The 17,573-nt window shown below is 41.7% G+C and overlaps 1 protein-coding gene across 6 annotated transcripts in view; it reads left to right on the top strand.

Moving 5' to 3' along the window:
- Positions 1–17,573, top strand: part of myom2a (myomesin 2a) — a gene marked incomplete at its 5' end in the record, with an annotated part of 49,538 nt that overhangs the window by 9,601 nt on the left and 22,364 nt on the right. For 3 of the 6 annotated variants that reach the window (XM_080463417.1, XM_080463419.1, XM_080463418.1), the window contains 6 exons: positions 1,648–1,736; positions 1,817–1,855; positions 2,957–3,121; positions 4,262–4,423; positions 4,948–5,089; positions 5,751–5,962. In XM_080463417.1, the coding sequence (XP_080319543.1) occupies positions 1,648–1,736; positions 1,817–1,855; positions 2,957–3,121; positions 4,262–4,423; positions 4,948–5,089; positions 5,751–5,962 (809 nt within the window). Of the gene's footprint in view, positions 1–1,647; positions 1,737–1,816; positions 1,856–2,956; positions 3,122–4,261; positions 4,424–4,947; positions 5,090–5,750; positions 5,963–6,028; positions 6,083–8,064; positions 8,193–17,573 lie in introns of all 6 variants that reach the window. The other 3 variants (XM_080463415.1, XM_080463416.1, XM_080463420.1) reach the window with 2 other exon arrangements.

Genomic DNA, 17,573 nt, shown 5'->3' on the forward strand with positions numbered 1-17,573 from the left:
GTGAAGCAGAATTCACCATGCGTTGGATTGTTCGCCCACAATAGGGAACTTGAACTGAGTTTATTGTCGTGACACTGGTTAGTTTTACCCTACTGATGATGTGTTGTTGCAGTAGTAATCCTTGCAATCTTTACACCTGCAAGATTTTGGTCCTTATGGTGTTCGAGAACAAAGTGTCACATGTATTGTTTTTACAATGTTTCAAATCAAGAATATTGGATTGACTTTGTTTGTTTTTGAAGTTGCTCAATTTACACACTTTTTAAAGATGCAGTACCACCAGTGGCCACAGGGCCAAAAACTTGCGGCAAAACAAAGTTCATACTGTTTCATTCAGCTTCAAAATGTATCATGGGTTTAAGGAGAAGTGATCTGGGAAGCAGGGAATTATACACAATGAAAGAGAGACAGTAGTTAGCTGTGGAGGGAGAAGGAGAGGAGGGATCACCGGCTGAGGGGCTCGGCCCAGCCGGCTCCTCTTCGTCATCTTCAAGACCCTCAGCTGTTGGTTTTGAAGTGCTGACCTTTGTGTCATTCGAGCCATGAATTCCTCCCACTGCGTGCACTCTCTTCTCTCTCTCTCTCTCTCTCTCTCTCTCTCTCTCTCTCTCTCTCTCTCTCTCTGAAGGTCATTTAAGAGAACAAGCAATCGTAATATTCAAGCATTTTTTCAGATTGTTATATCTTTCACACTCAGTTCAAAAAGACTGTCTGTTGGAAGAAGGACACAGACTTCATGTCTTCCACTGCCGAGGAGGAAATAGATCGTCTTTTAAAATAGGCCGGTCCAGGGTGAAGGTCACATTTCTTCCTTCTATTCTGACCCTCATATTACCTCTTCGGGGGCTTTAACAGAGGTGCTGCTGCCCTCACACACCTTCTTCCCACCCTCAGATGTTTTTTTGAAGAGGTGGCACACAATAGATTCTACTGTGTGGAGATCAGAGCAGCCTTGGAGAGAAAAGGTTCACGTTTACACAACAAGGTTTTGAAAACAAAGTCTATTTCCATGGAAACAGCAGAAATGCTGAAAGGGATGTACTTAGTATGTAGGGCCACTGGTTGGTGTTGTTTTTTTTAACAATGAAACCACACTTATGTCCTTGCAGAGAAATATTTGCTCTAAACATTATCAATGGGAGTACACATTCGTATAGACAGACGACCAATTTGGATTGGTTTTACGATGAATGTCATATATAAAACTATGGAAGACTGAATGTGCCAAAATTAAAAAAAATAAAAAATACTCCATTAAATAATTAATTAAATGTGTCATTAATGAATAAAAACTGAAAATATATAATATGTCATTAAATATGTTATTAATTCATTAAAATACCAATTCATGTTATGCAAAAAATTATTATATATATAAATTATTATATATATAATTATTTCACTATCTAATTAATTATTTAGTCAACCGGTGTTGCACTGCTTCTTGAATTAGTTTATCCGTCAAACTTGCCCATCACAGTCATTGGGCAGGGCGAACACTGATCGAGTCAAATCTAAATTGTTTTTGTTTGGATAGTTCAAAAAACAGATTTAAGCTGGCTGACTGAAACGTTCTTCAAATGAAACATCTCTTGCAGTCCATATATTTCCCACTGTGATTTATTTCTGTGCTTTCTGACCTTGTAGGTGTGCTGTGAGCGACACTGCTGAGTACAGTGCTGTGGCCACCAATCAGCATGGCACGGCTACCAGCATGGCAACAGTCATCGTGAAGAGTGAGCCTCTCCTTCTCTGATTCAGTATCACAGTAATCGGCTTGATTCTCCCTGTAAACATGAATGTCTCCTCTTCACAGGACCGTCAGGAGCTGGAGAGTCCTGCCACCTCGGCTTAGGTGAGACGGAGGGAGTGACTGAGGGGCCGACAGGGGGGAGGTGGCGGAGGGGCTCAGTCATAACCCGGTCAACTACGTGAAGTCATTTGGCGTTGAGCGGTGGAATGGGAAGCGTGATAAGCAGTGGAAACTATCATGACATGCTGTTCTCATCTTGTGACTTCGTGTGAAAACAAGAGACAGCCCTGCTCTCAGTAACCATCAGAGAACTTCTGTTTCAATTTCTACAAACATCAAGACACCCAAAGAGTAAACTGAGCAACCAACCTCCAGTAACTGGTCTCATTCTGGCTTGAAAGATCCCATCAGTCCTATTTTTATACACATATTCTGAAATGTCTTTATTTTAGCTTTTAAACTGAATAAGTAAAAAAAAAGAGGAAGTTCAATGCAAATGTTTTCATGGAAAAAGGCCCATAACGGCCCTCGGATCAGTGAGGGAATCAAATAGAATAGAATAGAATAGAATAGAATAGAATAGAATAGAAGATGATAGTTTCTGAAACAATATTTAGAAGCTCTATATGGCAGTATACAATCTATAAAAACACAGATATGAAAGGTGTGTGTGTGTCATTTCTTTTTCTTCAGTCATAACATACAAAGTTATGTTAAACAAAATAATATGTTCTATAATGTCTCATGTTATATTTTTAGAGACTGTGTTTTCAATTCTTATGACTAATGAGCTATACTTATTCTAAACAATCACAAATATATGGAAACTTTATTATTTGAAAGGAAATTAGAGAAACTTCAGTTTCACCTCCACCCTCACCACTTGCTGCAGGTCCTTCCTGTTCTCACCAGACAGATGGAAAACCACACAGTGTGGCAGCGAATAAGAAAATACTATTTTAATTTCTTGAACTCAATTGCAGCCAAGATCATTTATTTCTCTCGACTTCCAAATTTTAAAGAGTTTCTATTTTTCACAAATGTATGTGGGAGTGACAACTGATACATGGTGAACCTGCTTAGTCTAATTTATGGTCCTTTTGGAGTAATGTTAACGTTGTTCCAGCGTGTTATTTGAACTTCACCCAGATAGTTAATCTGATGTTTGAAGGTTCTTTGTGTTCTTGCTTCCCTGTTATCCAGTGCCTCATCTGACTGAGATCCACGCCAGTAAGCTGGAGGTCACCCTGCTCGACAGGTTCCACGTGACCTTCGGTGTGGAGGGCGGCTCAGCCTCGCTGGTGTGCTCCATGGTGGTGGTCCCGGACCTCCCCAACATACCACCGCTCGCCCAGTGGTACCGAGATGGTACAGAGACACTCCCTCATTTCTTCACTTACTCATCAACGAGTCTGTGTACAGATTAGATTGCACATTGTGGGAATGGATGACTCTCTGAGAGGTTTTGACTTCGAAACAACTGACAGGAATCCTTTGAAATGTTAAAAGAATACAAACAAAATAACGGACCATCATCTACATACACTGGACACAATAAATATGTCTAAGTTTTTAACACAACCTTTGCATTGTACTTTTGAGTTTGAAATTAATTAATCATGATTAACGAATTAACATTTCATAATTTCATAACAATAACTCAGTCTTCGTACTTTTTACTCTGAGCAGTGTCTTTTTGACTTAATAGTAATTCTCTGCTTAGGATTATTTGTTGCTCCATGCTTGTGGTTATATGAGCTCTGGTGGCTGCTTTGTTTCAACTACAGACAATCTCTTGATTTAGTGTGATTCATGTGGTGTTTGTTTCAATATGTCCTCAGAGCCGTCACATAGTTTAGCTGGCTGCACTCTGTACGTCTAATAACTCATTTATTCATGAAGTTCTGCTGAAGTTACGACTAATGGTGGCGACCACACCTAATATTAATGAGTCATTGACATCTAAACAATGACTGCCTGGTTGTTGTCTTGGCATGATTTGTGAGGTTCTAATCTATACAGTCACTGTTCTGCATATGAGGAGAGGCTATCCTGAGAATCAATGAGGTGTTTCCATCACAAATCTCCTCGTCCTTCAGTGTGCAGTAGATGGTCGGCAGCATGTCTTCCACTCTGAGAAGCATTCAGCCATCACAGGGTTGAATCCAAGCAAAGTTCTGCTGTGTACACGGTTAAAACAGAAATGGTGGGTTTAAGGGGTAGCTGTGGCTCAGTTGGGAGAGTGGTCATCTTTCAGTCGGGGGGTTGCGGGTTCGATTCCCCATCTTCTTCTATCTACATGTCAAACTGTCCTTGAGCAAGACACTTAACCCCCCAAACAGCTCTTAGTGGATCGATTTAGCGCCTTTCATGTGACTGCCACGTCTATTGGTTCAAGAATTTCCATATATTCTATTATATTCTTATTCTTATATTCCATTGTACTAGTTTGTTGCACAAAACAAACAAGCAGAGCAACAGACCAACACTCTTTCTCATGTCATTAAGATAAACTGCTGAAACCGGGAAAGCTGGCGGAGATGTCAGTGTGTGGAAGTTCTGCTCGTCTAACGCTGCCCCACCTGGCCAAGGACGACGAGGGTCTCTACACCCTGCGCATCTTCACCAAGGACGGCACCGCCGAGCACAGCGCCTATCTGTTCGTCTCCGGTCAGTCACAGCTCTGCAGAATGTGTGTCATCACCAGTAACAGGGTTTAATGCGTCAATGCAAAATGACCTTTGACCTCTGTTTAAGGCTAAGACTCCAGCTGAAGCTAAAGAAATGCAAACAGGTTCTTCAATTGAACTGGAGTTCTATCATCTCCTAGAAAACTTGATCAGAACATCCCGTTTTATTTCTGTTTCAGAAAAATAACCAAATAACTGACTCGTGGACACCATAGTTTTACTACATGAAGAAACACAGATATTAAAAAGATCCCAACTTAGAGAACAGATGAACACCCGGGACTTGAACTATTTCAGTGCTCATGATTCCTTCCTTCCTTCTGACGTTCCTCACTTCCTTCCTTCCTTCCTTCCTTCCTTCCTTCCTTCCTTCCTTCCTTCCTTCCTTCCTTCCTTCCTTCCTTCCTTCCTTCCTTCCTTCCTTCCTTCTTTCCTTCCTTCCTTCCTTCCTTCCTTCCTTCCTTCCTACGTTTCTCATTTCCTTCCTTCCCCCCTCCCTCCTAGATGCCACCCCCTCTGTGGCTGGAGCCCCCGGAGCTCCAATGAGCGTGAAGGCCTATGACGTGAACGCGGACTTCGTCCTGGTTGCCTGGAAACCGCCCAACACCGTGAACGAGGCGCCAATATCCGGATACTTTGTGGATCGGTGAGTCAGCACCCTGAAAACTGCAGAGCTTCTTCAAATAGACCCGAGCTGCACACAATATTAATACAGCTGACGACATCGCAGACGATGCCCAAGAAGTAACTGCCAGCAGGTTAGGTCTCAGAATGAAGACATGCAGGTTGAAAAAGATACGTCTTCATTCAACAACACTGCGTGAGATACTTTGGCTACTTTAGATGGTCTGACATGACGATGAGCTGAGAGTTTGGAGGGTTTTGAAGAAGATTAAAGGATTTTCATTAGTTTTCTCGACATTTATACCAATAATATTCAAACTTGGTACAAAGCCCACACGCAGGGTGTTGCATTTATTGAAGTTTTATTTTGGGGGATATGAATATAAGTCACCACAGTTGCAACACATGCAGTCCTCCATGTTTTGTTCCATGTTCTTAATCGCGGCATGTACTGCATGTGTAAAGCTCACTGGATCAAGTGTGAGCTTTTCTTTTCTTTTTTTCTTTTTTAAACTTTGAATCAAACAAAGAAACTGCACAACAAGTATGAAAACTGCTTGAAACTGTGAATGAAATTAATGAAATATTCTAATAAAAAGAAGATCAGCAACATGGACTGAAATATTGGGAAACTATCAGCAAGAGCCAATAGAAATCTGATCTGCTCCTGGTCTGATGTGCAGGTGTGAAGCTGGCTCCGACACCTGGGTCCAGTGCAACGACTCTCCGGTCAACGTGTGCAAATACCCAGTTCACGGCCTGAGCGTGGGCCGCTCCTACCACTTCCGTGTAAGAGCCGTGAACAAGGCCGGCATCAGCAGGCCGTCGCGCAAGTCCGACAAGGTGACGGCCATTGATGCTGCGGAGAGCGAGAGGCTGCAAGGTACCGAGCAAGGTAAACACAGAGCAGGACGACAGGGTGCCAGCGTCTCCTAACCCAACCTCTTGTTTTCTGCAACAGTGATAAAAATCCATGGAAAATACGACATAGTGATCAGAGACGATGATCTGGAAGGTATAGTGGTGTACAAACCAATCTGGGTGAACCGGGCTTTCTTTTCTACGACCTATAAACTCCTTTAACCTCCTGGATTACTAGCAGCCCCTCCTCTTTCCAACAGCACATCCTAATCACATTTTCAGGGTTGTTATGCTGCAAATGCAGAAGTAATGTCACAAGGAAAACACATTTCCATTCTCCATCGCTTCAACATCATGAACATCTCATTCATTGTTGTATTTGGCACATCACCACACGTTTCCTCCTTTACAAAGACAGGATCACTGTTTCTTGTGTCGATTCTGCAAACAACAAAAATGCTCAAAACAAAAGAACAATCTGAGAAAAAAAAGTTTGATTTATTTTTCTCATGGTAAAACCTCCGGCTAGAACTGTGATAAAAGTTAGAAACAGACTCAATATGACTCTTAAACATGAAACAACTCAGACTGAACTTCTAGTTTCCAAACATCTGCTACACAACTTTCTTACTCTGAAACACAACACATTTAAAAACTCTTGTCCTAACTTTTGTGGTGCAATCTTTGTTTTAACTCCAGTTTAGGATTTCCCACTATCATTCACTAAAAAGATTTGAAATACCATTTTGTTTTCCAATTGAATTCTTTTTTCTCACACCTTGAATTTCATTCTTTGTCACTTTAACACAACCCCCATAACATACAGGAATAAAAAAAAATGTTTAAAGTGTAATATTACAGTTTGTACTGTTGTAGAAGTCACACATTACAGTTTTATTTAATTTTGTACTGCTTCGCATTATTTGTGTCTCGATAGGTAATTTTTGTCTTTCATTTAAGCAAAAGCCAAATGATGTTATTAGTCACCAAACACCACAAGAGCAATGAGTTCACTTTTCCTTCATTTCAATTGAATAATTGAATTCAAGAATGGCACAACTTTCAGAGTTAATATTTTCAGTACATTTTTCATGTGTAGTAGGTCAGTGGTTTTCTAAGTATGTACAAGAAAACTGCAATTAGTGCAGTTCTTCTAATAAATTCAAGTTGTCTGTCACATTTAGGCCCCGTTTACATCACAATGTTTCAAGTGAAAACAAATCTTGTTTACGCTGTCGTTTCAGAAACGTTTCAGAACAATTGTTTACTACGATGTGGTGCACGTGTACAGTAGTTTCAGAAAAAGGAGACAGAGTAAGAGCATTCTCAAAAAGTTTCACTTTGGGAGCGGTTTTTAAAAAGTTGTGTTTTCATTTGGCTCTGAGCACCACTGTTGTGCAAAACGAACCCAAAACACAATCAAAGTTCTCCGTTTTCGCTTGAAAAGGTTGTGTAAACGTGGGCTGAAACAGACCATTGTAAGTCCAGGCTACCAGCACACAGTTCAAAGAGACTCTAAATAGTCTTTGAATTGTTTTTAGGCAAGTTTTTGTTTTAATTTCAGCTGAAAGAACCAGATCACTTTCCTAACAAAGTCATTCCTCTGGCACGTGCATAATCCACATGCTAGCATAGATAACATGTCAGAATGGTGACTATATTAAGTGTCAATTCTTTTAATCAGTTAAAAATGAAATTATTGTATCAACGGAAAATGAAATCTAAGCATTTTGTTCATTTTGGAGTTAGCATCATACTGTGAGAATGTGTTAAAGACTACAAAGCTTAACTTAAAGCCACTTTGTGAGAGAAACAAAATCTCAAAGTAGTTTGAAAACACGAGTATAAGACATGAGATGCGTATTGTCTTCATCCAGTGTTAAAAAAACTGGTGTTGAAGGGATGACTGATTTTCACCAGTCAGACTGAACAGAAGCTGGAGCTGTCAAATTGTAGAAGTCACATGCATTCAGGTAGCATTTTCTACATTGCTTCAAGATATTCATACACCTTAGTTTATAAAGCAATACAATTCTACTGAAACTGTCCAGTTTCAGATACTGCCAAATGTGAGACTTTTCCAACAGTCGCTGCTGTGTTATCTCCATGCTTCAACACCATTCACTCCCAATCCAGGCTACGTAACTATCCCGGGCGAACCCACAGACGTGCATGCATCTGAAATTTATCAGTCGTATGTGGTACTGAGCTGGAAGCCCCCCAGCCCACGCGGACGAGCTCCTCTGTCGTACGTCATTGAGAAGGTGTGTGTCGCTCGCTGGGTCTCCCTCCACTCAACATTCACCGCCTCTGTTTTAGAGTCTGTTTAATGGATGAACTTTTGGTGCAGCTCTGCTTCACTCAACACTGAAATCCATTACACTCTGTAAACTTCTTAAACACTGAATTACAAGTAGACTATCAACATAAAATTTGTTATTAAACAGTACTGATGCAGGATTTTACACGTTTCAGATCTTCAGCAGAAAAGCTTTTCTATGGTTGAACGGTTCTGCACCAAAAGAGATTAAATAGTGCATTTTTGTTTTGCTTTTTAACATGACGCCACTAAAAGTGCATCATGTGTGATTTGCACAGTTGGGGCTCAACTTTTTTTTTCAGGATGTTCAATTTAGAAAAACACAGATATTATGTTGGATTTTATCAAAACCTGATATCTTCGTGCTGGTAATTCTAGAAATAAGCCAAGTCATTCATGGGGGACATTAGGGTTCGAAGGCCTTCTCATTCTCTCTGCAAGGTGCGTGTGCACAGTGACGTCAAACCCGTCAACGCCCCCGTGCGCTCGGGTGCACACCGACCTTTCTGCAGTCAACCGCGCGCAGCCCAAATTTTCTGACCACGCGACCTGTGCGCCCCGACTGCGCATGCGCCAGAGTCTACTGGGAGCTTGTGTGAGGAGATCCTCCATCTCCCCATCTGAACAATCACAATTTAAAAGCAAATAAAGAGCCAGAGGCTCAGAACTTCTGAAGTGAAACATAAACTACTTTAGGAAAGGTGGAGAACGCCAGGCAGCAGAAGTGGACATATTTTCGGGATCGTTACGTTACGTTATGGAACGCGAAGGGAAGTGAACCCAGAGTGTAGTGTGGACACAATCTTGTGCGCACCTGCGACCTGCGCACGGTCTGCAGACGCGCCTTGCGGAGAGCATGAGAAGGCCTTTAGTCTGGTAGATTTCAAAGTTAAATGTTGTGCAGCTACAGACATCAGCCATTGGAGGGCAGCAAATAACTTTGTCAAGACAGTTGTTACATACTGCATTTACTTTTTTGAAAAAGGTGTAGAGCTCCAGGCTTTTGTGACAGATGTGTTTAGGTTCTTATACTTGGCATGTTTTTGTTCACGTAGAGTGTGAGCTACAGGAGTTTGAAGCAGGTTTTACATCCTGTTGTGGTTTATAATCAGACTAAATGTAGCAGTCAAACTGTCTTCTGGCCTGTTTGGCCTCAGTTGTTGGGCACATATGACCTGAACACTCCCAGCCAAGTTTTTATTACCCACTGACACTGTGTGTCAATGTGTACATGTCTTTGTGCATATTCAAACTAGATGATCGTACATCTTCCACCTGGGAAATTACTAAAGCTGGAGAATGTATTTTTGAAAATGTTTTATTCAAGTGAACCTAATTCACAGTAACGGTACATGGAAGTCAGTATGACAGCGAAGAGAACACAACTGTATGTCACTCAGGGCAGTGATCGTAGTGTTGTTATTATTTTGTCACCTGCTATGCTGCTCAGGCCGGACCAACAGTCCGCTGTGCTACAATGGAGAAGTTCTTCACTGGTTTGTCATTGCCTCCACCAACAGGAAACTCGTAGTACCTGTTCTAGTGAGCATCCTGACATTGTTTCAAAATGCCATCCACTGATTCCTGCGTAGAAATCATAGAGCAACATATCACTAATCACATTTTTAGTTCCTCAGTGAGCTGCAGAGTCAACCCCCCTCAAAAAAAATATTCCTCTCAGATGTTATGACTACTTGTAACAACCACTAATGTGAGAATTCAATACAGTACAGGGTTTGTTTTTTTTCATTCACAAGCTGCTTGGCATTGAACATTCAAGGTTAAATGGCAGCATGTTCTGAGGTTAAATGTTCTTTTTAAAGTAAATGTAGCATGAGATTTTACATATACAGCTTTTTAAAAGGGACATTGTTTCTTTTAGAGTGGATTTCTTGTAAATCTTTATGAAAAAAAAAAAAAGAAATTTTAAATACATTGTCAAAGATTACTAACCTGAAGTTTAGTCTTCTGGGAGTCAAAGACAGATCTCAAGCAATATAAACTGACATTTTGGTATCTGTTGCCACTTTCCTCATATAAACCAAGCGATTCTACTCCATTTGGCACTGAATGCTATACTATAGAGCAGGGGTGTCAAACATAAGGCCTGTGGGCCAAAACCAGCCCACAAGAGGCTCCAATCCAACTGAACCACCAAGCAAATGGGAAGAATTTCAAAGAAAACATTGATTTTTTGGGGGGGACAATTTTCTTAATAGTAGCAGACACAACACTGAGACCTGAGCTGAGATATGAGTGATGCTGCTGTGAAAACTCGCTACCTCGTTCCTATCAGACCAGCCTCAAAGCCATGCTATCAGGGTGAGTTTGTTAAAACACCCATAATGAAACAGCTACAGGAGAAGGTTTTTTTTGACATTTCACTGTTATTTGCACCAGAAGGTTTTATTAACATTCTCTTTATCTTGAGATGGAAGTTGTTTTTGGTAGTAATTGTTTGGTTTAAATTTAAAGGTTATTATAGCGCTATTTTACCAGCACAGCCTACTCAAGATGAAGTTAGGTTGTATGTGAACTAAAATGTGTTTGACATCCCTGGTATCGAGTATATAGACATCACCTCTAAACATAGCAATAGATTATCCATACTACAGCTTTTATTTTCTTACAGACGACTTCACTGAAATGAGGCATTGTATAAAAGTAATTTATTCAAATCAGCAAGGGTTACAGCAATGGCACAGATGTCAGCCCTGAAAAAAAGGAAAAGCCATTAGAGACACAACGACATGTCAGTTACAACAATGAACATAGCTTACTGAATATCTTCTCACCTCCAAATCTGCTCAGGCCTAATACTTGTACTTCACTTGCTGACCATCACCACCAGGATAGCGGTAATAATACTTGTTGTAGTGCGCATCGTGCCAGAAGTCCTTGCCCTGTTCAAAGTTGCTGCTGAAATGAGACACTGTGCCTGGAGGATACTGACCAGTCAGGAACAAGAAGTCATAGTAAGGATACACGTTGTAGTCTGGGTAACTTGGGTGACCTGGGAAGAATTGCCCGGACTGGTCGTTGGGATCCAAAAAGACAGCCCCAGGCAGAGCCACAGGCCCACCACCCTGCTGGAATGGGACACCTTGGGTTTCTGTCTCAGTATCATAGTTGCCATGTTCGAAGGTGTTCTGCATGTGCGACAGTTCACCCGGCTGGTAGGGTCCACTAGGACCTAATGGATCACCCCCATGGCTGTGAGGACCATGGCCAACTGGCACCACACTGCCTGCCCCTCCTGCACCTCCTGCTCCTGCTCCTCCAGCTCCTCCTCCTGCACCTCCTGCACCTCCTGCTCCTCCTGCTCCACCCACTCCTCCAGCGCTTCCGGCTCCCGCTCCCCCAGATCCAGCTCCTCCATCGACGTCAACATCAGTAAGAGGGGCAGGTGGTGCTTTGAGCCATGCTACATCTAAGGAGACAAGTCACAAGCAGTCGAGCAATGACTGAAACTGAATGAGACAGAATCAACTGATTCTTCCACGCAGCTATTTTTTGGGATTATCTACCTTGGGTTGCAACTGGTCCCCTATTTTCCAGTACTGAACCCCCAGGATAGCTGCCCCCATAATAAACAGGTGCATGGCCCACAGGTCCAACTGGTCTTCTCCCAACACCAACCTGGGAGTATGTCACCCCAGTTGGAACACCACTATGACCAGTGCTTTGGTGGTCAGAACCTGAACGTACACACAGGAAGAGCCAGAGAAATGAATAAGATCAAGTTTAAAGAACAGCATTTGGAAATTATGTTGAGAGCACCATACCTTTTTTGGTTGGGTAACTGTAACTTGCACCCAGCATCAAGGTAAAGAGCAAAAACCTAGTTAAAGAAAAAAGTGAAGAATATGAATAACGACTACACAACTTACAAAAAACAGCCTGAAGCACAACTGCCTGCTTACCCTGAGGAGAGGAAGCCAGCCATCTTGTTGTCTGCTGCCTGTGTAAGCCCGTAAGAGCTTTATAAATGCTGCAGGGGGGTTGCTCTGACCAATCAGAACACAATGATTTAACAATACACAGATGCAACAATACAGGTTGGTGAATCCACCAACCAGAAATGTAAGTGTGTCAAAGTTGTTCCAGCTGGCTTTTTAGTTTGAATTGGACCAGCATATTAATTTTGAGTTACATTACAAGCCACTGATAACAAGGTTGTCATGCTTTGCTGCCAACTGACCATCACAAAGAAATGCAAGTTTACATCTACTCATTTGTTAAATATTCAGCATTGTTGTCTGTAGAATTTAGCAATAATTTGGATAGTTTTAATCTGGACCCCCTCTCACATGGTGGAGTTTTCCTGCACTAAGTATAAGGACATCTTTAACCATGATAGGGTTACACCCAAATATCGTTGGATCCAGACTGCTTGGGGCCAACTCACATCATGCCCTTGGGACAACTCGCTCAAACAGGAGCATGATGATAGGCACCAAGGACAACAGTGCAAACTGGAAGACTGCCTCCATATCTCCCCCTTCGTGTGATCTTTTAATCCACATCACCCTGGAGAAATGAAGGACGCCTCTGTCCCAGTCCAGCAACCCCCCCCCCCCCCTCCAACCTCACCTGTGAGGGAGCGTGTTAGCTCAGTCACATTGATGAGTCATTAGCACCAAAGGTCACTAGGCAGCATCCATCAGAGCAGCACCAGGGATGCGGAAGATGCCATGTCACTTTGTTTAATATACAAGTGATATCAAATAGCAGGTGATCAAAAGCCTATCAGGAAAAACAAAACAGTCATTTTTTTTCTAGTCTGACATCGGTTGTGTCAGTTCATAAAATTAGATAGATTAATAGACTATTTCTATAAACATTAGAAGGAATGTGTCGCTCCATTAAATCTCCATTTAAACGGTGAAAGCCGAACATTTCGAGAACGAAACTACTGCACATTCGCACCACAGCCGAAGGAAATAGTTCTTCTGCACATAAGATATCCCTTTATTTATCTCGCATGTGGAGAAATTTGTAGTGGTACAGCAGGATAGTACAGAGAAAGAAGCACACATAGCAGGAACTAAAAAAAGCAGATAAAGATACAATATAATAGAAAAATATGCACACGGTGCCTATAAGTGTGGACATGTACAGAGTATGGGGGTGGATGTATTGCACAAAAAAGCAGGTAAAAATACAATATAACAGAAGAATATGCACACGGTGCACACATGTGCGAATAGATACAGTAGTTGAGCGTCACAAATAATGACAATCCAACTTTGTCGTCTGTCCATACAAATGTCCATGTACTCGCATTGTTAATGTTTATCGTGTATTATTCTCTGCATGCATGAGTGTGTGTGGTCAGTGTCATGTAAACAGGGCCCAAGTTTGATACTCCTTATTTAAAATCTCCATCTTAGCTGATTGCGGTAGAACTAAGACAGAGTTGATCAGAAAGTTACACATTGATGAAAACTCATTTTACCCAGACGTTCACTCACACAGCAGCTCTGCCTTCAGCTCCTGTCAATGGCCTTGTAGATAACGCCAGCTCCAAAGCTAAGAAATTGTATTGATAACAGCCCCAGTCATGGCCAGAGCTGTCTGCGGTAGGCATAAAACCCAATTGAGGAATAATACATTGGTAAGTTGGTGGAGTGCGGGTGGAGGGAAATTAAGCGCCAACTAGATTTTGATCTGTCAGGCTTTGACCAAAATACAACAGCAATGTTGACACTTTGTAAACTGACTGACCGCTCAGCATCAGTCCCCCCTCAACATCTGTTGAGGCATGCGAGGATTTAGCATTTTATTTTACCCAAACAACTGTGCAGATAATGAAGAGTGGGCCAGCCTACTTCAGACATGGCTGTGACACCTGTGCTTCAGCACAATATTATGGCTAACCTTGCAGAGTTTGACCTTCTAGACTGTGCAGCTCTAACAGACATTGTTCAGCACCTTACAGCAACTACTGTTTCTGAGACTCTGCCGACAATCTGTTTGGAAAAAAAAAAAAAAAAAAAACTTTAACTGTGTAGCACCTGAACTTTCCAAAGGCTCAAAAGACAGCAGCATTTAAACCTCAACTTTTTATTTAGGTTGAGATGTAAGACAGTTACATCGATGTCTTTCAGTCTGGATAGAGGTCAAACCACAGGAATGAAACTGCATTAATTAAAGTGTTGAACAATATTTATGTGAGCAGTGACACATTTAATCGCACTTTATTAATTCCCTTGTGGTAAATCATTTTTTCCTGCATTGACCATAGGATTTGTAAGTTGCGAAGTTGCAGTCATTACAGCACTGATGGGGGTCAATGGTTTATCTCAGGGACTCAACGATGACACTTCAGTTGTGGGATTTCAACCTGCAAACTCCCCATCCCAAGTCCGCTTCTCTAACCTCTAGTCCACCGCTGCCCAAGTCACTTCACATTTAGTGTTATTAGATCGGTGTACTGCTTTTCACACAGTTGACCAAAACAGAACATGTTGCTTGACAGACTTGGGGAAAATGGTTGGGAATTTCTGGCACTGCATTAAATCTTACATGCAAGATGCATTCTTGTGTTTATCGGTAATTATGAATCCAAGCATCTGAAAACTTGGAGTTCCTTAAGACTTCATCCTTGGGCCTCTTATTTAACATCTATATGCTCTGCCTGGCTCAGATTAAGGAATATCCCCATCTTTCATGGTTATGCAAACGAAGCATGTCAGTGAATGATTCCTTATACTTGGAGAGTACATAAAAGTCAGAGCGTATCTGCCAGTACTTTTTAAAAGGACTGAAATTTTAATTTGATAAGTGAAAAATAAAGATGTGATGCACCGAAATGTCCATATGCTGGAAAACATGCAGTTTGAGCAACAATGCATCCCTGTTCCCCATCTGGATTTCAAAGCTGTTTAGTATTGTCATGGTAGACTGCGATTATTGTAGCAAACATCACACAAGTGTATGCCAGTCAGTGGTTCTTAACCATTGGATCGAAACCGCAGACCGAAGCTATAGACGGTTGTATATAAACTACTAGAAGACCTTCATTTTAGTGGGCATGTGCTTAGTGTACTAGAAGGATCCAGTGAAGTCTTGTTTGACAATGCGCCTCATGAAACCATTCTTAGGGTTTTGGTTCACTTTGTTTTTGTGTAAATTGTAGTGTGTATATTTAGATTTTTCTAGCAATCAACACTGAACAGACTGGCGGTGGGGTCATATTAAAGCAAGCCATACAGGGTACAATCAGTCTTTAGGCACAGAGTGCAAAATCTTTTAAGCATGGCATTAATGCACCAGCCGCTGTTATGGGTCAAGTTTTGGATGAAACCAGTTGAAAATCTACATTTTCCTGTTGCTACTTTTTACAGCAAATTAATTTCACAACTTCTACCCCTTTAACCACAATTATACAAAAGAGCATTTTATGAAAGTCATTTATTAAAGTTAACTGGTTCACAGCACATTGAAGTCAGCCTGAAAGTGAAGAACAGCCATTACAGACAATCGTCAGTTGTGGGGGTGATCATAACTTTCTTAATATTTTCTCACCTACTGGGCTGCTCAGGCATGACCCACAATCTGCTGCTGCATGATGGGAAAATGTACTTGCTGATCACCAACAGGAAGGTCGTAGTACTTATCGTATTGAGCGTCATGCCAGTAGTCCTCGCCCTGCTCAAAGGTGCTTCTGAGACGAGACAGTGTCCCCGGAGGATGCTGGCCAGTCTGGAGCAAGTACTCCGAGTAAGGGTAGACATTGTAGTACGGCACCAAGATATCACTGGCACCATCCAGAACAGACCCAGGCCCTTCAGAATCAAAGACACCAGGCTGCTGGAATGGGACAGCTTGGGTTTCTGGTTCAGTATCGTAGTAATCATCTTCAAAGGTGTTCTGCATGTGGGACAAGTCACCCAGTTGGTACGGGGCACCAGGACCTGCTGGTTCAGCCTTATGATTCCGAGGACCAAGACCATCTAGCTTAGGGTCCCCTGCTCCAGACTCCACTTCCCCAGGTCCAGTTCCTGGAGCCATGTCAGAGGAATCTGGAGAGCCTTCATGAGTAAGAGGAAGAGGTGATGCTTTGAGCCACACCACATCTGAGGAGAAGAACAGGCAGTTAAACAGTGTTACACCTTCAAGAAGAACACTAGGATGAGTTTAAAAGATCAAGTGAAGTTAGCCTATTTTGCTACAAAGCCAATTTTAGTACCATCTACCTTGGATTACAGTTTGTCCCTTATTTTCCATTACTGGACCCACCAGGGTATCAGCACCACCCAAGCCTGAAGATACAACTGGTTCTCTCCCATCACCCAGCTGAGAGTACATCAGGCTATGAGGAGCATCCTGATCTTCACCTTCAAAGGAGCCAGAGCCATTTGGCTCATACACACTAGTGCTTGAGTTTGTATTGGAACCACCATCTGGGGAGTCAGATTCTGAATTCAAACACAGCAAGAGTGAGTCAGTGCATGTTTCCAGATTAGCATTAGGTGGGTGAAGTTGAGATCGCCATACCTTTCTTGGTTGGGTAACTGTAACTTGCACCCAGCATCAAGATAAAGAACAAAGTCCTAGTTAAAAAATGAGAACGATGATCAATATGAATGCCACTTAAAGAACCAGTCAAACCCACCAGCGCTTGCTCACCCTGAGGAATGAAAGCCAACCATCTTGTTGTGGGATCAGCCTTGCTGTCTGTGGAACCCTGTGGGAGGTTTATCAATGCTGAAGTGGGCTGCAATGGCCAATCACAACACAAAGCGTTAACGGTACGCAGCTGCAACATTTCAGGTTAGTGAATTCACCAACCTGAAATCTGAGTATGTGTATTATAGCTGCTTTTTCAGTGGAATCATTTAGCACAACATATAAACCATCCGGGGGAGGCTCTTTATTTTGGTTGTATAGCCCTTGACTGATCGTTGTTTATACTAACACTGTGCATTGAGTCAGCGTAGAGATATACTGTATAACTTGGCAACTGATGGCCATTATTAAATTATTTTAAGTATCTGTTTTTCATTCAAACTGAGAATTCTACACAAAGTGATAATAATAATTATGCATAATATGCAGCACCTGGTAGACTGCAAAGCTTCTGAAGATTGACCCAAAGATACTCATTAAAAATGTATTTATATCATGATGAATCAAAAATATAAATGAAATAAAGTACAATATAAAATAGCAGAGAATGAGGTTTTCTTGATAGTATGATTCTATATTTACATTCATGGCTGTTTATTTCCTTTAAATACAGTCAACTTCATTAGAGGTTTCCCAAAATAGCAGAATACAACTGTTTATGAGTGTGACTCTTAAGGACAGGTCTGACCTG

The sequence above is a fragment of the Lipophrys pholis genome (genome assembly GCF_963383615.2).
Source record: "Lipophrys pholis genome assembly, chromosome: 5".
In the NCBI taxonomy this organism is placed as follows: domain Eukaryota; kingdom Metazoa; phylum Chordata; class Actinopteri; order Blenniiformes; family Blenniidae; genus Lipophrys; species Lipophrys pholis.